The sequence below is a fragment of the Wyeomyia smithii genome, chromosome 2, assembly GCF_029784165.1.
Source record: "Wyeomyia smithii strain HCP4-BCI-WySm-NY-G18 chromosome 2, ASM2978416v1, whole genome shotgun sequence".
Classification (NCBI taxonomy): Eukaryota; Metazoa; Arthropoda; class Insecta; order Diptera; family Culicidae; genus Wyeomyia; species Wyeomyia smithii.
The window spans coordinates 16,465,730-16,487,070 of NC_073695.1; the positions used below are offsets into that span (position 1 = coordinate 16,465,730).

At 37.6% G+C, this 21,341-nt stretch overlaps 1 protein-coding gene across 13 annotated transcripts in view; it reads left to right on the top strand.

Moving 5' to 3' along the window:
• Positions 1–21,341, top strand: part of LOC129721468 (potassium voltage-gated channel subfamily H member 6) — a 371,920-nt gene that overhangs the window by 59,843 nt on the left and 290,736 nt on the right. For 12 of the 13 annotated variants that reach the window (XM_055674044.1, XM_055674053.1, XM_055674048.1 and 9 more), the window contains exon 2: positions 583–1,480. In XM_055674044.1, the coding sequence (XP_055530019.1) occupies positions 1,405–1,480 (76 nt within the window). In that variant the 5' untranslated portion in view covers positions 583–1,404. The remainder of the gene's footprint in view (positions 1–582; positions 1,481–21,341) is intronic. The other variant, XM_055674045.1, reaches the window with a different exon arrangement.

Genomic DNA, 21,341 nt, shown 5'->3' on the forward strand with positions numbered 1-21,341 from the left:
GAGAATTAGAACATGTAAATCACTAAACAAACGAATTCATTGTGTCTGTAGTTACAGTAATTACAGTGTTTAGTCCCACGTCACCATTTTATACAACCCTAGGGCTGTATACCTTGTAGAATTTAAATTCAAATTACAAATATCTTGAAACCGAACCCCCTCGAAAAGTTGTCCGCTATGAAATTTATAAATCAAAATGACCACTTGATTCATGGAATATTACAGGAATACTTTTATCCTACTACGCGATTTATATTTCAGCTTTATAACATCCTTTTTAAATTTAGTGAAGAATTACTAAAAGAAATTATTTCACATCAAAAACAAATGATCTATTAATACAAAATTCCCTCTCCGGGTTAAACACAAACATTACATCTCTTCTTTCAGCCAATTTCAATGCTTAATGATTTGATCATACATGCTTAAGGTACAATCACCCGGGATGACCCGGTTATCATCTCAAAATTCACAGCTTTACACCTGCTGTATTTTGTTCTTCCACCAACTGAAGAACAAAAGACAAGAGCGAACTTGCAATGAACCAGGTTAACAACCATCCCCTTTCCTATTTATTCACAGCAGCAGCTCATCACGAAAAGCGCAGCCTCGCAGCGTGAGCAGACGACATCTCAGTGGAAAATTGAACCGCCACCGTCGCCACCGAAGCGAATCCTTTTCCGTCTAATTGGAAACTCAGTGAGGCACCAGCGAAAGCCCCAAGTGTGGTGTTGCGAGGCCTAACAACAACAGCAGCAACAACAACTACAACAAATGATGCAATGGCGACGAGTGCCCGGGAAGGATGAAGTCAAGTGACTGTTGTTTCGCACCAATCACAAACGTGCTCAACGACGGAATGGATGAAGAATCAAAGGATTTAGCGTCCCATTCCCGCCGGTCGTGATAGTGAGAAGAGTGATAAGGAGAAGTGGAAGAAGCAGAAGAAGAAAACAAGATCACCTGATGTTTCGTTTGTTGCCAGCGGCAAGAGGACGCGAAGACGAATAGCAAAATAAATTAAAAGCAAGAGAAGCAGTCATCGTGTGCAACCAAAGTGCTCTAATTATGTGAATTAGTTGAAAATAGCAAGCAGCTTACGGCTTAAGAATACCTAGAGTTCGAGCTTGTGATAAGAAGCAAAGTAGAGTAGAGAAATTTAGCGGATCCTGCACCGTAGGAATTATCATCGATTATTATTAATAAGCCACGAAGAAAGGGCAAATATTAATACAATCATTTCGCTACACAAATTAGTACCACACATAAAATAATTCAAGTTCCACAATACTAGCGCTCGTTTTTTCTAGTGAACTCCTATTATTCCATTCGTTACACACTCTCTACTAGTGAAAATAGCCAATATCATAGCAAATCGAGTGTAATTAAAATAATAGTGTAAAAATGCCTGTCAGAAGAGGACACGTCGCCCCCAAGACGACCCTCATCGAAACGATAATCAGGAAATTTGATACGCATAGTAAGTACTTTTTTATTTGTTCATGATGGTCTACTATATGATGATTAATCACCTTTGCTGCCAGATTAAATACGTGTGTATGTCTGTGTGTGTGGTTGTATGTGAGTCCGCTTCCATTCGCGCTGAACGCTTTGACATGCGGCACGCTTCTCACTCACCATTTTGAATATTTCGTGAGGGGTGGCAGGGTGCCTAAAACGTGTAACATATTGTTGATTTTTCTTTTTTGCTCCTTTTTTTGGCACCGTATAGAATACGCTGGTGGTAACTGTGCAGGATTGTTCAGGTACCACCGCCCGGTTCAGGCATGTCGAGCATGATGATTCTAACCTTCGAACTCAATCGAACTGCTTTCATTATCATTTGATGACGTGGCGACCGTGGCGTACACGTAAAAATAGAACTATCGCGTAACGACGGTTCCTGAGTAGCGATGAAGCTCGAAGTGATGCAAAGTTTTGTTGTTGGCAATTATGTTATCTTGTTATGTTCAACAGAGCTTATGAAATAATCAAATAGTATACCTCTTAGACATAAAAGCCGAACGTGGGTCAATGATTTCCAATTTCTAAGTTTTTGTTTAGAAATAATGTTGAAAAAGGTGTTGCCACAAAATTCCGTTATAATAGAATTTGAACGCACCAAATTATGAATAGGGAAAGCCAAAGGACAAAATAACACCGCATAACTTTCACCAGTGTTTAACATAGAAAAGAACTTAATGTTTTCTACTATCACACCTCATTTTCAAAACGTTTTATAGTCTTTAAACACAACGGGGCGACCTATTCTTACCTTGTTCTAACACTGTTGCAAAATCTAGCAGGTAGTCCGAGAATTACGAACAGAGAGGAGAGATAGGATCTTAATTTGATTTAGTTGCATTGCTAATCCTCTGTGTGCTAGCTACAGCTCTATTTTCTTGTAGGTCAGTATCTCGTGTTTAACCCCAGTTTTATTCATAAGGCAACATTGCGGCACAGACAATAAAATCCTTGCCGAGACATAATCGTTATTTAATGGAGCTTCATGAAGTCCCATATGTCACATGGCAACTCTCTTTTATCCGGTTACTGTGAAAATAAAATAAATCCTTTCTTTGCATTGATTTAAACTGCCACCCTAAATCTTGATGAAACTAAAAATTTATGCCCAATATAAAGAGCAACGAGTGAACGACATTTGCTTACACTGTAGCACAAGCATGTTTTGCTCGCCATGTTTGCTGATCCAATATGCTGCCTCCAGGCTCTCCAAGGAGAAAACTTCTGGATGACATTTTGGTTTCGAGCCGGATTTTGCAGTACGACCTTCACACTGACACAAATGATAAGAAACTGCACCAAAAAACGCTCAGTGCACATGTATTATTTTAGCCGTTTTGGTTCGGAAAAGAGTATCATAGCGGACCTACGGATCCAGAGTTGTATCAATTTACGACCATTGTTGGCTGGCTAATATTTGCTACTCCAAAGAGTACTGTATAGTTGAAGAAAGCTAATCTGTTTGGCTATATATCTATATTGTTAAAAGCACATTAGGTGCCGCTTTTCCACACCACAGCCGGAATTATATTTCACTGCACGTATTTCGAACTCCGACGAGTGACCCCGGCGACTGCAGGAAACGATACACGATGACGCCTTGGTATTATTGTCCTGTGCGTTTTATTCCTATTTGTTGCCACTTCTTGAGGTCAGCTTGTGGTGTGTGCTAATGGTTGAGTTCCGTGTCGTCCTTCTTGGCGCCTGCAAATCAGCAGGGTAAATATTTGAAAGTGCTTTTTGTTTTGCATCGTAAGCATTCCTAAATACTTTTACCATTTGCTGACCCCCTCCCCGGAGTCAGGCAAAACATATGTTGTTATGATATAGGTACCAAGCGACTCCACTGTTTACTCATCACGAATGCCAGCAAGAAAACGATACCATTAAGCTATCGTAAATGCTGCTACCGATTTCATGTTTGCACACTAGACTGAACTGACATCTAGAGCTGAGGATTAATGTTTTCTCTCGGAATATGTTACGCAGCGGTGTTCTTTGGGACAAGTGGAAACAAGTTACGAACGCCAGTCTTGTCCATACTCTGCAACTGAATATATAGAGTTTTTCCCATCCGAGATGTAGAACGATCCGAGCAGAAAGCAATCTCGAGGCACCGGACAGACGGACTCGTATCCGAAAGCTCGCCATCCGGTTGCGGAACGCACAGCTTCGGGGCTTTTAATTTCTTCGAATACTATCATCTTGCGGAGTGCGGAGTGCAACGTTGGTGAAAATTTAAAACCAACCATTTTTGGCTCTGCCCGATGCTAGCCAGCCTGGCTGCGACAGCAAGTTCGACGATAAATCGCTGCCATATTAAATTCAGTTTGCCGCTGGTTGTGAATAACAAACTGCTCGTACGATATTGTCAATATTTGTTTATGGCTTTACGGAATGAAACACATTGTTAAGCCTTTGTTTGAATCAATCATAGAAGTTCGTTTATAGTTTGAAAAACCATAAGAATTTTTGTTGAACACTCAAAGCAAAGCTCCCTGTGGAAAAACACAGGGAAGATATTCAACCTAGAACAAGGCGCGACAATTGGTCACCGTTACATCCAACCAATTCCGACTAGGCTGCTGACTGGCTGAATCTGACATCGCAACCGGCATGTAGCCAATACAACGAGGTTACTTTTTACTGTAACACAGTGTTGCTGGAGAGTCATAATTTAACTATTATGACACATTCTACCGTGACGTTACTACGTTTTGACTATTCTGTTGGCATCACTTTAATTTTAACTTGTATTTTTTTCATGAAACCCTTTGATATTATTACAGATTCGGAAAGTAGACAAAATTTCCTATAAGAATGTTGTATTAAATATTTGTTTGCTTTGTTTATATTACCTTGGGGAGTAAAAATGCAGCGTGACGTTACAACGCGCGAGAAATTGAGGTGTCGGGACTTTTCTTACAAAAGTCAAAAGCTCTGCTCTGTTAGCATTTTTATAACAATTTCTTCTTCCACGATTTGATAACAAATAATAATCGAACATTTTGCCATGTTTAGAGTGCCTATAACTGGTAACATCTATATTTGAGAAGTTTTTTTATTTCGTGACGTTACAACGCTCATTTTTCAGCAAGGGGTATTCTCACTCCGTTGTAACGTCACGAAAATATGAACCAGTCGATATCCATTGTTTATCACATATTTCTTAGACTTTTTTATATGAAATAGTTCAATATCTGATTTTATATGTTTATACTTCTACTTTATGCACTTGGTTTGTGGGGTTATGCATAAACTACGTAACAAATTTACTTTGTCGTTCAATGTTTGGGAATGCAGAACCAAACTTAAACTTGGAGATTTTCAGTTAAGGAATGTGAGTTATGATCAAATCAATTCTTTTCATAAGTGACATATGTATCATAAATATTCTCAAAAGCGTCTTATATGACATTATGTGTAAAACATATAGCAGTTTATTCAGCATTTATACTAAAAACAAGTTTACAAATGTGTCCTTAATTCCAATAAATATGTACAAGAAACCTTTCAAAAATTATAATTTTTTTTTATTCTAATTAAATGTAATAAGATAAAGGCCCAATCGCAGAGAGCATAACGAGGCCGAAATAATTATTGGAGTAGGGAAAAGCCTGCTTGAGTAAAATTAATAAATATTTATCCTCAAACAGGCATAAAAACCCTCTCATCTTTTCATATACAATAATACAATTATAAATAAATTACAAATCATAAAACACAATCTTGATAAATATGGTTCCTGCAGCTTCAAGAGCCAAATATATTTTCGGGAACGTCTTATTCCTGGTTAAGCGCGTAAATAGAATCTGAAATGAAAACAAAAGTGTACTAAATAGGAACATCAATTGATTTAAGGAAGGAATATAGCAGACGCATATATGGGAAATCTAAAATTGCTAAGACATCACGAACAGGGACATTTGGTTGTTTATTCCGAGCTTTAAGAGAATTTTCTAAATTGGATCTAGCTTCACGATATAACGGACATGACCAAACAACATGTTCAATATCGTGGTAACCCTCGCCACAGGTGCAAAGGTGATCCTCTGTGAGTCCTATACGACGAAGGTGAGCATTAAACCAGTAATGATTGGACATAAGCTGAGACATCATACAAAAGAAAACACGACCTACGTCCAATTTCTGGAACCAAGGTCTTAAAGAAACTTTAGGAATAATGGAATGACACCATCTTCCTAGTTCCCCATTGTCCCAAGAATTTTGCCAGTTCATGAGCGACCCTCGACGTATAGAACCAAAAAATTCATTAAATTGAATAGGTCTTTCATATATGTCACCATGTACCGTGCCGAACTTAGCTAATGAATCTGCCATCTCATTGCCCTCAATTAAAGAGTGAGAAGGGATCCATACTAATGTAACTTGTGATGCAATTTCGGATAAAGTACTCAAATGTCGCGTATTCTATTTAAAAAATACGAAGAACTCTTTATACTTTTTATCGATCGGAGAGCTTCAATAGCACTGAGGCTGTCCGTAAAGATTGAAGTAATTGTCTTTAGGCAAATTTTCAACAAAACTTAATGTGTACTGAATAGCAGCCAGCTCTGCGACATAAACAGAAGCAGGGCTTTCGAGTTTGTAAGCGACGGATAAATTATTGTTATAAACACCGAAACCAGTAGATCCGTTGAGAAAAGAACCATCGGTATAAAATGAATTATTACAGTTTATATTTTGATATTTTTCACGAAATAGATTTGGAATCTGTTGTATACGTAGTTGATCAGGCATACTATGAACTTCATTTAACATTGATGTATCAAAAAATAGGGTATTCTACCCTATTATATCTAATAGGGTATCTAATGAGTAAATATTATTTGAAGGAAATGAAGAAGGGTTGATATTTTGAGACATGTAATTGAAATAAACAGTCATAAAACGAGTTTGAGATTGAAGTTCAACAAGTCTTTCAAAGTTATTTATTATCATAGGATTCAAAATTTCACTTTTCACAAGAATGCGAAAAGTGATAATCCAAAAACGATCTTTTAAGGGGAGAACGCCCGCAGAATCAAAGGCTCCCTTAATGTCTAAGAATACAGAAGCCATTTGTTCTTTTTGAGCAAATGCAATCTGGATTTCTGTTGAAAGTAATGCGAGACAATCATTTGTTCCTTTAGTTCTACGGAAGCCAAACTGGGTATGTGATAATAAATTATTACTTTCAACCCAATGGTCTAAACGATATAAAATCATTTTTTCAAACAATTTACGAATACAAGAAAGCATCGCAATTGGACGATATGAGTTATGATTAGAAGCAGGTTTTCCAGGTTTTTGGGTAGCAATCACCTTTACTTGTCTCCAATCATGTGGAATGATGTTTAGTTCAAAAAAATTATTGTATAAATCTAACAACATTTTTTTTAGCAATGTCAGGTAAATTTTTCAGTAAATAAAATTTTATTTTATCCAGACCAGGGGCATTATTATTGGAAGAGAGAAGAGCGATAGACAGTTCGGTAATAGAAAATGGTAGTTCCATCACTGATTGTTCAGAAAAATTGTCACGATTTTTTGAGCAGGAACAGTGCTGGACATACTTTTTTTGCAAAATTTAATATCCATTGATTTGAATATTTTTCATTTTCATTAGCCACTACTCGATTTCTCATTCTTCTAGCAGTGTTCCAAAGAGTATTCATAGATGTTTCTCTGAAAAGCTCATTAACGAATCGTCGCCAATAACCACGTTTTTTAGCTTTGATCAAGTTTTTAAACATGGATTCTAACTTCATGTATCGTACAAAGTCTTCGATTTTTCCTTTTTTCCGGAAAATCTTATACGCGTTCGATTTTTTAACATAAATTTTTGAGCACTCTTTGTCCCACCAAGGAGTAGGAGGTCGTCTTTTAGTTGAAACGCCAAGATATTTTTTCCTTTGGGCTAGTATTGCAGAATTTAAAATTAAACCCGCAAATGAATCATATTTTTCAAGAAGTGGAAGGTGTTGCAATGCCTCTAAAGCTTCTGTAATTTTTAATTTATAAATTTCCCAATCAATATTCAATGTAAGGTCATACGGAATGTCAATTGGTCGAGTACTATTTGACCCATTAATTGAAATTAAAATTGGTAAATGATCACTACCATGGGGATCATAGACTACCTTCCAGCTACAATCTAACCGTAATGACGTTGAACATAATGATAAATCCAATGCGCTTGGACGAGCCGGTGGTTTCGGAACACGTGTCATATCTCCATTGTTCAAAACAGTCATATTAAAATTGTCACAAAGATTATAAATCAAAGTGGAGCGGTTATCGTTGTAAGATGAACCCCAAGCTACACCACGAGAGTTAAAATCTCCCAATATTAAACGGGGTGAGGGTAGAAATTCGACAATATCAGAAAGCATTTGTTGTCTAATTAGTGCTTTAGGAGGGATATATACAGAAGCAATGCAGAGATCTTTGTCTTGTATGTTAATTTGACAAGCTACACATTCGATGCCTTGAATTGAAGGTAAATTAATTTTATAAAAAGAATAACACTTTTAAATCCCTAAAAGTACACCTCCATAGGGAATATCTCGATCTAATCGTACGATATTATAATTATTGAAATTGAGATTGATATCTGAAGTGAGCCATGTTTCACAAATAGAAAACACATCACATTTCAAATTATTAATCATAGCTTTGAATGAATCAAGTTTTGGTATGATACTTCTGCAATTCCATTGTAAAATATGTATAAAATCATTAGTCTCAGACGATAAGTTAGTCATCGAAGGATATTAAAGTAGAAATGAGGGGCCGTTGAGAGGTAAGCTGCTTTAAAAATGTTTTGAAAACGGGGAGTAATGAATGAATAAATTTGCTGAAAGGGTCCGGTATGTTTAATGATTCAAGAATCCAGTTTATTACATGTGAAAATTTCAGAATTCCTGATTTTGTTTGATCATTTGAAGGTGTGAATGAGCTAGCACAGTTTTTGGGTGATAGTGGTGGAAACTCTTGTGTTGACTTTAAATTTAAAATTCTAGAGGAAGTTTGATTTGATTTTTCAGTATCGTGATTAGATTTGGGAACATAACCATTTCTATTAAGTGATATTTTAGGGCCCTTGTTGGGAAGTTTTGGGGAAGAAAGATTTTTCCTTTTTCTAGACCAACCAGGGTTTGAAAAAGAAGGACCAGCAAGAGGAACATCGCAGTCCGTCTCATCAGAGGACAATAAATCATAAATATTAGAAGAAATAAGAGAATTTGTTTCCGATTGCTTAAGGAGATCAGAATAACTGCGTTTAGCGCGGTCTTTAAGAGATCGTTTCATTTTAATTTTATGTTGAATGAATAAGGAACAATTCGAGAGTTCATGTTTAGTTTCACCACAGTAATAACAATTATTATTTTCTTGATTGCAAGAGTCATCAAGATGGTTACCCCCACATTTACCGCATCGACTTTTATTGCAACAGTAGGCAGAAGTATGGCCTAACTGTTTGCAATTGGTGCAGTTCATGACTCGTGGAATATACAGGCGAACCGGTACAAGGACATTGTGAATCGAGATGTGAGATGGTAAAGCAGATCCAGCGAATGTGACACGAAATGAATCTGAGGGGGAATATATTTTCTTCCCTTCTACAAAGGACACGAATCTCAATTGTTGACAATCGAGAATTTTAACCGTTGGAATGGAAGTGTTCTTGAAATATCCAACACCGTCTTTTAAAAGAAATTCACTGGATAAGCTGGAATCGGTAACAACACCGTCAATTTCTACATCTCGAGCGGGAACATAAACATGATATTCCCGGGTGAAAAACTCCGAAGTAGCAATTTTATTAGCTTGAGTAAGGTCTTTAACCACAACTCTCAATTTGTTAGGTCTGACCTTAGAAATTTCAATGATAGACTTGAAATGAGACTCTAAATCTTTAGATATCTGAATGATGTTTAAGGGCTTTGATTTAGGCCCTAGTTTTGGTCGGAAATAAACAACAAATGAACCAGTCGATCCGTCTGGATACAGTTTAACGCGTGAGGGAATTGAGGAAACAGTGGAAAAAGGGTCAGGAGGTTTAGGTGTAATAGAAACAGGATCGCCCAAATTTTTTTGATCCACTTCCATTGTGTGTAAAAGAGCACACTATGGTAGGGCAACAAAAAATGCAAATGGATACAAATATAGTAAATTAAGTTCTATACTTAGCTGTTATAATAAAAGAAATCTTGATCTTTAAATTTCTTGGTGTACTTGAATTGTCGTTGATCTTTCGAAACCTCGAACCCCTTGAAAACTCTGATTCCTGTATCCTGTAGAGCAGCAAATCTTGAATAGCTCTGGATCTCTTGGAATCTTCAAGTCTCTTGAATACTGATGGCGGTATCCTGTAGAGCGGCAAATCCTGGTATTTCCAATATTAAATCAATACTTCAGATCTGCAATTATAAAGAAAATTAATGACGGTAGCAGCTGTAAATAATTGCGACACTTCCCAAGCGAAAGTTGCTGAGCTTATGAAAAAAATTATAATAATAACACAAAAATGCCGCTTTTTTGCTTTTTTCGCTCCCGTAATATTTCCTCGATTTTTTAAAACTCACTCTACTTATTCAAAAAAATTCGAGTACATTTTTGCCGCTGAAGATTTTTTCATCTAGACTTGCCCCAAAAATAAATAGCTGGTTTATTCCACGATATGGTGTTGGTCGTTCAAAAATGTTCTTCTCATCGTTAAATGTGGTGATGTCACGTCCCGTAATTGCGATAACCATCACATTCAGAAAATTTGCTTGAGCGATGCGGACGAAATATTCAGTTTTTCTCTTAGGGGACATTCGCATGTTACGTAACGCGGAAGTTGAAAATTTTCAATCTCCCGTCACGCAATGCATTGTAATATAATATAATAGAATAATATTAGATTTTTTTAGAATGTAACGTTACTCATGGATGACCCACAGTTTAATAATTAAAAACATCAATCCATTATACAAAATTTATTCTCTGTTATATGACAGATGTAACGTGAACAAGTTTAGACGCATCAAGTACGTTTTTAAACATAGACGAATATTATATAAGGGGAGAGAAAAAATTTCGTGACGTTACAACGCAAACTAAACCCGGTTGTAACTCAAGTTGTATTCAACTTATCTGCGATCGTTTAGTATCAAATTAAAGGTATTTTTGAGTATAAAGAGAAAACAAAATATTACTTTGATTGAATGTAAGGAGTTCCCATGAAGTAAAAAACTGTACTTTTTTCGTGACGTTACAACGCTAAATTACCCCTGTTTTCATATTGGCCTAAGATCAACATATTTGAAATTTCACTTCAAAACCCTTCAGGCATCGAATAAAGCACTTATTTCACAGTCATATAACATAAAAAATGTATTATAAATACATACTCCTGATCATTTGTAACCATTTAAAAAATATGTGACCAAAAACGCTTGTTTTTTGTAAATTTTACTTGAACTTTGCAATTAGTTTTCTACAGTGTCTTAAACACTGTAAATTTGAAATTTACGTTTTCGGAGTGTTCAAAAACTATAGAATCTAGAAAAAAAATATTTACATTGCTGAAATATGCATTTCAAAAATTGGTTTGTTGGTGTAGCTTCGCAGAGAATTTGTCCTATCTGCTTTTATCGTTTTCCGGAGCGTCTTTTTATTTTGGCAATGGTTCAGCTTTAGTAACTCTCCCAAGTGTGGTTTTTGTTCAGAAGGCTAGAGTCATCCCTTCGCTATCAACTTGTGCAAATAACGTGCCATAAAAGGTGTTTAATGGGTTGTGGTGATTGAATGAAAGTGATCGTTTAAAAAATCGATCAAAGCAAATAGGACCTTTTGGAATGTTTCTCTAGATATATTCTCTCTAGAGTGATTAACCACTCTTCTCCCGCTCAGCTGTTGTGTAAGCAGGGAATCAGTATCGAGCAAACTTGCAGAATATATGTAAACATATTAGTTTTTTTGCCTTTCTCCTAGAAAGGTATAGCAATCACTTGCAAAACCGAAAGTATAAAAGTGCTCCAAAGGGCCTAATGGCATATATCACTCGACTCAGCTCGACGAGCTGAGCATTTTCTGTATGTGTGTGAGTGTGTATGTGTGTGTGTGTGTGTGTGTGTGTGTGTGTGAAGATTTTTATTCTCACTCACTTTTCTCAGAGATGGCTGGACCGATTTTTATGAAGTTAATTGCAAATGAAAGGTCCCGTTGTTCCATAAGACCTTATTAATTTTCATTGTAATCGGATTTTTAGTTTAGAGGTTATGTAGCAAGCCATGAAACATCATTATCTCGAAAACTACAAAACCGATTTGAACGAAATTGATTTCAAATGAACGGGCTACTTGAAAAACCCTCAACTTTTGAATTTCATAAAGATTGAACTTGTGGTTCGAAAGTTATGACAAGAAACGTGTTTTGAAGACTACTTAATCTCACTCATGTTTCTCAGAGATGGCTGGACCGATTTTCATAAAATCAGTGTCAAATGGAAGGTCTAGTTGCCCCATAAGACCCTATTGATTTGTTTTGCAATCGGACTATTACTTTGCCTGTTATGCTTAAAAATGCAAAATCCAGCTATGAAAAGGAACATATTCCGAAGACTACTTGGACTCACTCCTTTTTCTCAGAGTTGGCTGAACCGATTTCCACAAAATTATTGTCAATTAATAAGTCTAGCTGCCTCATAACACCCTATTGAATTTGACTGTAATCGAACTGTAACTTCGTCTGTAATGTACCGAAATGTGATAATCACGAAACTTCATTATTTCAGAAACTACACAACCGATTTGATTAATATCATTATCAAATGAGCGGGCTAGTTAAGGGTTAACTGATGAATTATGAATGAACACATGGTTTCAAAGTTAGGGTGCCCTATATGTTCCCATTTCATTTGATTATAATCGAACTAAAGCAACCGAACGTCTTAGCAGAGTGATTTATAGACTCAATATAAATAATTATCGGTTTCCGTTAGACTCTTAGACTGTGACACACAGTTATCCTCAGTGCTTATGTGGACTGGTTCAGTCCACATAAGCACTGAGGATGACTGTGCGTCACATTCGAAATATATATTTGCGCGGACTGAATTTCAATATTTATTTCCCAAATTTCTAGTAGAGTCTAACGGAAACCGATAATTATTTCTTCTGATATGATAATTTTTTTAACGAAAGTCTATTATCTCAAAGATTACATAACTTATTTGAACATAACTAGTGTCATACGAACGAGTCATCTCTCGAACTTACAAATAACAAATTTCATAACAATTTGATATGTGGCTCAAAAGTTATGGAAAGACAAGAAATTCAAAGACTATTTAAAACTACCATAGGATATGATCAAAGTCAAATAACAAATCGTTTAAAATGATTGGTTTTATCGAAATGACAACATCCTCGACTTTTGACTTCTGTACATCGTTTTAACTCTGATATATTCATATTGGGTGGTATTCGGTCATTTTCAGCAGTTTTTCTGGCATCAATCTGACACTGGAAATACCCATATTGGGAGGAATTTTCTTGTTTTGGTTGTTTTCCAGAAACTAAAAGTGGTCGTCTTTAAATTCAAATGGTATCCAGGGTCAATGTTTGGTTTCTATGCATCATCTCGATTACGGAAATATCCATGTTGAGTATTATTCGGTCATTTTCGACTGTTACCTAGAAGTCACCCTTTAGCAATTCAAAATGGTGCCTGAGGTCAATTGTTAGCTCATTGCATCATTCTTGTTCCAGAAATACTAATATTGGATGGTATTTGGTTATTTTAGGCTGCTTTTCACTAACCGGAAGTCGCCATCTTGAATTTCAAAATGGTATTTAAAATAATTTCAGGCCTCTGAGCGTCATTCTGGTAGAATGTTTTCAGAGGTAACAAATATGTCCATAATGCTTCGACGCCCCTCCCTCTTTTAGAAGTACATGTTCCTGGGAAACAGCAGAAAATGATCGAATAACACCCAATACTGGAAGTCGCCATCATAGATTTCAAAATGGTATCTGTGGTCGATTTTAGCTCCTGTGTATCATTCTAGATCCGGATATTATTATATTGGGTGGAAATCAGCCATTTTTGGCTGTTTTCCAGAAACCGGAAGTTGCCATCTCACAATCCAAAATGTTGCCTGAGGTCGATTATGGAACATATTTGTTACCTCTAAAACATTCACCTGCCAAATTTGGTTCCATTTAGTTGGTTAGCTCTCGAGATGTGCAGAAATTTGTGTTTCATTTGTATGGCACCCCTCCCTTCCGAAAGATGTAGGGGTGTCAAACATTATGGACATATTTGCTACCACTAAAAACATTTACCTGCCAAATTTGGCTCCATTTAGTTGATTAGTTCTCGAGCTGTGCAGAAATTTGTGTTTAATTTGTATGAAACCCCTCTTTTCCAGAAAAGGGAGGGGCGTCCAACTATTATGGACATATTTGTTACCTCTTATAACATCCACATGCCAAATTCGGTTTAATTTGCTTGGTTTGTTCTTGAGTTGTGCAGAAATTTGTGTTTCATTTGTATGGGACACCTCCCTTCCAGAAGAGGGAAGTGTCTTAAACAATCATAGGAACCTTTATCGGCACCAGAAACCCCTACATACAGATTTTCACGTCGATCGGTGTGGTAGTTTTCGAGCCTATATGGATCAGACAGACAGATAGACCGGACTGCATTTTTATATGTATAGATTACAACATCAATATTTTAGAACCTAAAGAGTGAATATACATTCATTGGTTTGAAGCATTCAAGTAAATCTATTCTTACAAATAAAAGTTTAAATGAGAGAGGCTGGGTCTGACCGCTAGGTGGATTAATTTAGGTTTTTATATTTACAAACGTTGTTAAAAATAATTAACTCGGCAATAACGATGCGACGGTTTAGAAAAATTTCAACGGGGATGATGGCCGTTGGTTATTTCAAATTAAACTGATGACTATTTCAACTGACGGAGAGAGAGACTCTTTCCTTTCCTTCAGCATCTCAACTCAAATTAGCACCGCATCGCGTCGTTTGATGATACAGCGAATTTCTTTATTCACATGGGTCAGGGCAAATCTACCAAGAAATAAAGAAACGACATCGAGATTTGCGACGCAAGTAAGAAAGAGATGCCAAATAATTGTTTACGAACTAAGCACGCGCGGTGGTGGGTTGAAGCAGACAAATTTTTCAGTGCGCTTCGAGCAGCACACCAGGGTAATCCTGGGTCGAAATCGATCGAATTAAGAAGGGTTTTGACAGCAATTAGGTTGCTCCCAATAAAGAAATTCGCTAATAGTTTTCTAATACTGCAAGCCGTAGTTAGAACGACAATAGCATCCAATAAATACGTCACGCAAGATCCGATCAATATTTCCGCCCTCTTTCCTATATATGCGTGAAGTACTGTATGGAAGCCCCCTGTCTCCGTCAGCGCTCATTGTCATTTTCATTTAAGAATCGTCATGTGAGAGTGATGGTGATAATCTCCGCTTTCAATTGAAAAGCATTTGTAACAATTTCAAGCCCTTCAGTTGTCAAAATCAAAGAAAGAGCTTTAGACTGGGTTTCATGTGACTCACTAAGTGTTTGAAAATGATACAAAAGCTTATCAATTGAAAGCGACGGGTCAGAGCAGCACTATAACCTGATAATTGTCAATTGGAAATGACTTTGCCAGGCTCTCGTGTTTATACCTGGTTCTGGAAAAGAGACGACTGCACGATTGTGCTAGAATTTTGCCTTTTTGATACCTACCGCTAAACGATATTCGAAAAGTCGATTTTCATTGGCACCTCACTGTTTATGTCATACGATACACAACTATTCGAATGTTGACCCCGAATCGATCATTTACCCAACAACGCAACGTTTTTTTTTTTAAACAGCACGTGCGTTGTACGGTGAGCGGTGTCGCTAATGATAGCAGAAAACCACTTCACCTTTTAAACCGTTATCTCCTAACCTCTCTCTTCAATACTATCCCACATTCGAATCCCTACTACAACGCAACCCGTATTCAGAGTGAGTGACTTTAGTACGTCAAACCACTGTTTTTTTTTTCAAATTCCGTGCTTTTGTTACATTCTCTGCCTCTTTATTAGTATTTAGCTGACCCGACAAACTTCGTCCCGCCCATTCTCGTGTTAAATTAAATAACTTTGAATATTCCAATCTCATTGATTCCTTGCGATTTGTTAATAGTAGTTTCTTTATAGTCAAATTTTCACGACGAATCGGCCATAGGATATTACAGTCAAAAGACAAATCGTTTGAATTGATTGGTTTTATCGGAATGAAAACATTTTCGCCTCTTGGCTTCTGTACATCACCTCGATTCTGGAAATATCGTCGTCATCTTGGATTTCAAAATGGCATGTCTCTGAGCGTCATACTGGCATAAGAAACACCCATATTGGGTGGAATTTGGTCTTTTTCAGTGGTTGGAAACCGGAAGCCGCCATCTTTAAAATAAAAATGGTGTCTGTGGTCGATTTTTATCTTCTATGCATCATTCTAGTTCCGGATATAATCATATGGGTGGAAATTGGCCAGTTTTTACTGTTTTCTAAAAACGTTAAGTTGTCATCTTACAATTCAAAATGCTGTCTGAGGTCGATTTGTGGCTTCAGTGCATCATTACGATTCCGGAAATACCAATATTGGGTGGTATTTGCTCACTTCCCGCTGTTTTCCACAAACTGGAAGTCGCCATCTTGGAATTCAAAATGGCAATTGGAGACAATTTCTGGCATATGAGCGTCATTCTGGTTCCGGAAACACCTATATTGGGAGGTATTCGGTCATGTTCGGATGTTTTCCAGAAACCGGAAGTTTCCATCTTAAATTTAAATTTTTTTTTCTGGAGTCGATTTTCGGCTCCTGTGCATCATCCCGATCATTTTAGGCTGTTTTTCGGAAGAACAGGTTGAAATATCTCTTTCCTTCCAGAGTACGAAGGAGTGTCAAACCACCATAGCAATTTCAGTTTGATTTGTATAAGAGCCCTCCCATCCAGAAGTAGGAGGGGTGTCAAACCACCATGAAAATATTGTTTCCTCCCAAAAACCTTCACATGCCAAATTTGGTTCCATTCACTTGAATATTTCTTGAGATGTGCAGAAATTTGTGTTTCATTTGCATGGAACCCCTCCCTCCCAGAAAAAGGAGGGGCGTCGAACCATTATGGACATTCCATTTTCTTGATTGGTTCTCGAGATGTGCGAAATTTGTGTTCCGTTTGTATGGGACCCCTCCCTTACGTAAGAGGAAGGGGTGTCAAACCATTGTAGACATATTTGTTACCCCTAGAAACATTCTCATGCCAAATTAGATCCCATTCACTTGGTTTTTTTCTTGAGATGTGCAGAATCTTGTGTTTCATTTGTATGAGACCCCTCCCACCCAAAAGAGGGAGGGATCTCGAACTATCTTAGTCACCTTTTTCGGCCCCTGAAACCCCTATACACAAAATTTTACGCCGATCGGTTCAGCAGTTTCCAAGCCTTTATGGATCAGAGACAGATAGACCAAGATGCATTTTTATATGTTTAGATTGAAGAACCTATTCTTCCGTACCTGTAACTTATTAAATTAGAAAATATCAGATTCTAGTTGACGATGGAATTATTAAAACTAAGTTCCCGAAAATTGAATGCTGAGAATCGTCAAAAAAATCATTATTATAGGAATAGTGAAAATCTGTCATTGAATATTTGAACTATTTAGAATACTTCAAATATGCAGCTACACCCGCAGTGTGACACAGGTTTTCCCCTATTAATTAACTTCTATTGTGAAGATAACATGAACCAAACACAACCTCTTTATACCACAACACCTCGAAACAACGGTCAAGATTAATTTCTAACAACCGAAATACCTAAAGCCTAATTAGCAATGCAACGGATTTTCTTCCACCCTCGAGCTGCCGGCAAACGAGCTTATAAATTATCAAAAAACAAATTTACCCAGCTTGTCTGTTTCTTATTTGGATGTTGTTTTATAGTGCACAAGTGCAGTAAAACTTCGTCAGCCAGAGTTTTCACATTTATGGCGGACTGCCGGTCCATCATTTTACGACGTGCCCCGAACAGTAAAAGTCTTCTCGAATGTTGACAACCACCAGACGGCATCGGCCTTGGTGCCAACGGAAATCTGATCCATTCAGCAGTAACGCGGTCAAACGACGAGTTTGCGAAGAGCTTGATTAAACATTCTCCATTTTTCATTTCACTAGCGGGTCGCAGCGCGGGATTCGTTCCCATTCCCAACGGCAGGACAAACCGACCGTGCCTCTGTATCGGGGTTTGTGTACACACATAAACAACCAAATAAACGGAAACCGCTGCTGCTGCTACTGCTGTTGCCTGTGGCGTACAACGCAGTTTGTGTAGGGGCTTGTTTCAGTGCACGCGACTAACCAAATAAATAGCTTTTCACCTCCAGGGATAGCGAAAGGAATCAGTGCAATTGCCTATACGGCCGGTTTCGTCACTTGATTCTGCTCTCCGCACTGTGGGCTGTTAGCAATGGTTCGTGGGTGAAAATTTACGCCCCACGCGTGTATACTCCGGAACACGAATTAGTCTACTATTTTTAATGTCACACACGATGTGTGTTCGTGTGTGGGGGGGTGACTGCTGATTAGCTGGTAGTCGAATTTCACTGGCACGAATGTTTTTTTTTTCAAATGTTCCATTCTATTCCGTTTCTTTCCCAAGAGCTCATTCTACACTCTACAGAAGCAAGGGAATTTTGCCTGTGCTACCGGTTTGTCGAAATCAGTGCACGACAAGTTCTGCCAGAGAAAGGACTAGACGCCGTGATCCGAGTATACTGCCACTTGAATCAAACATGAGTAATGGCCGGTCCGTTAAATACATTTGCTGCAGCATATTCATAAATTTACATATTTAATCGCAATTCGCCACCGCACACCTGCCGCCAGTCGTATAATAAACAGAGCGGAGACTTTCCCATCCCAGCTCGGTTCCCAGCAGCGGGAGGCAGACCTCTAGGATGACAGCTCCCTTTTGCCACCCACCGTCAGACGCCAGCTAGCCAAGCCAGCAGCTGATTGCGGTACGGTACGTTTAGTGAGGACCGGATAGCGGCGGTAAAAGGCGGCTAATTCATTGAAGCTTTATTACGCTTCTCTTTCGCGATAGCCCGCTACGGAAAAAGGACATTTTCGGTACAAAAAAAGTTTATTAGTGTGTCAACATATGAATTAGAGATGCCGTGAGTAGCGCAAACACTGTGTAAAGAATTCCTCGAAACGCTGCTGCCCTGCCATGGGTTTTGTCATTATGGTTCCCTGCAGTGTTTTCCCCCAAGAGAACCTCGATTGAGCGTGGTTGCATAGCACTATTCTATTGACTGGCAGGCCATGTGTCCAACCTGGCAGGCAAGAACGACACAACAAACGCCCCCCGGTTCCCTCTGACTTTCCCGTCCAACGGTCGCACCGGAGACGGAAAAGTTTAATTTGAAACATTGTGCTCTGCAGCGAGTTGTGTGGGGTTTAATAATTTCAGATTCAGGTTGTGATAGGACATCGTGACAAAATGGGAACTGCCGACTATGCGAGCGAGTACAAGCGATTGTCGTGGCCGTAATGAGCTACGATTGTTGGATAAATGCGAGTAAATAGTTGCGCTCGGAATGATGTTTGCGCAGTAACGGATGAAAATATCCGTTTCTCGAAAATAAGCTTGGCTCGTTTGTGGAAGCACCTTCCTTTTTCGGTGTGTTTACCAGGGCCTGGTTGTAAAGATAATTGGATGGAATGGAATTGTTTAAAACTGTAATTTGGTTGTTTCGAAGTATTTTATGATTTTTGGCAGTGGCGAACAGTTTGTATGCGGTTGTGGAAGGCTGAGTCTCCTTTGCTCGACCTTAATATAGCTGATAGAAATCACATTGAAGGTTAACAATTAATGAATTTTTCATATAATTCTCCTAATAATTAAAAATGTTTCAGAGCTTATTGTTGTTCTCTTTTCATTCAATAGTAAAGGGTTTACACTCGGTGCGTGAATCAGAGAAAAAAAGGTCGAACCAACTTTCCAACACTACCTTGGAAGCTGAAATGTCGCCATCTAATATACTCGTGAACGATATTATCATCGGCAAAATTGTAGATAATGTTGTCATATAAAACTTTGCTGGATGCATTTTTTTTCTAACTTCTCTTGTTTTGGAGATAAAAAGCAAAACCTTGGTGCTACATTCCGATTCGGAACACGACCTTCTGTTTATAATACACAGACTCCGCAGCCAACTGTTAAGTAGACAATTACGGGGCTAGCGCTACGATCCTAGCCAGATAACCAAAAATCGTATAAAATGATAATACAAAATCGTATAAACATCCAGTTTCAATCGAAATTGTATAAAGTTCGTGTTATAACCAGTTCAAGTTATTTTTCATCATATGGTCGGCGTGCGACCAGACCGAACCAAGCGCCATTTTTTTGAAAATCGAGTTTTCAGCCCCAGTGGTTGTGAAAATTAATAATCTATCTTTCATGTAAAAATGGAATCATTTGAACAGTTCATGATGATATTGTAATAAAAATTTCCTGTGGTAGCTTGCAGAAAACAAACGGGGTGATAAAACTTTGAACCCAGATTACTCGAAATAATATTTTTGGCGCTTGGTTCGATCTGGTCGCACGCCGACCATATGTGAGTCGTACAGACATGACTGCATATTGTTCCTCGTATAAATGCACACAAAAAATCAGATTTCATCACAGTAGAGTTGTCTACAGTGCTAAACTTAATTGCAGTGCGAAAGATTGCATAATGAATTTTATACAATTTACTTTTTCGTGACAGTTAAAATCGTTTATTATGAGACACAAAATCGTTGAGTAGTAAAGAATGCTACCATTTTTATGTCAAATTCAATTCAAATTAAAATGTTCCTTTCAGCAACTCTGGTTGTTAAAATCTAGTTCCTGAAAGATTTAAAGAATTGGGTATTAAACATGCACGCAGTTTTGACCAAAAGAAAAATCATCCAAAAGAATTACACATACAGTCGGGTTTCACAACATGGGCAGCGCCTTGAAAGATTTGTTGATTGCAATTGTTTGAATCGCTTAACAGTTGAAAAGAAGGTCAATGCAGATCGCATGATATTATTCCTTCGTATTTGAGGCAATATTGAGTTACATATTGACATCACAGTCTATAAATAGATTTGAGTCAACATTGAAGACACAAAGTGACATTATATGCGATTTACAGGTTCATACGATTTGAGGCGTTCGATAGTACTAAATAAAATTCATTGACACACAGCATCGTAAAATGACTCTGAGGATAGGGAACAAGAGCAGTAATCGGAACGTTGGGAGTTCGAGGCTGAACACAGTCTTTTTAAATATAATAAAGAAAAATGCCGCATCCAACCTCAATAATATTAATACATATCAAAGAATGTACTATGTTAATGGGGTACGCGTACTTCTCATTAAAAAAATATAAATGAAATTGTTGCTACTCAATTTTTTTTTTATAAACATTTATCAATGTTTTTTTATTATTTGGAAACTTAAGGTTGTATATAATGCAAAACTTATTCGCAGTACAGGTTAAACACTGCTGCGTTTTAGTTCGTAGAGCATCGTAGTAGAATCATAATACGGGTGATTCCTGATTGTTATAGAATTACAAAAAATGAAATAAAAAAATAGGAGGGTGTATCCAAGACACGACCGCATAACTGACGTAGAACTACGCACACTATTAACAAATGCATTGTTGTGTTTCATTGATGAGTCATGAAGTCTAC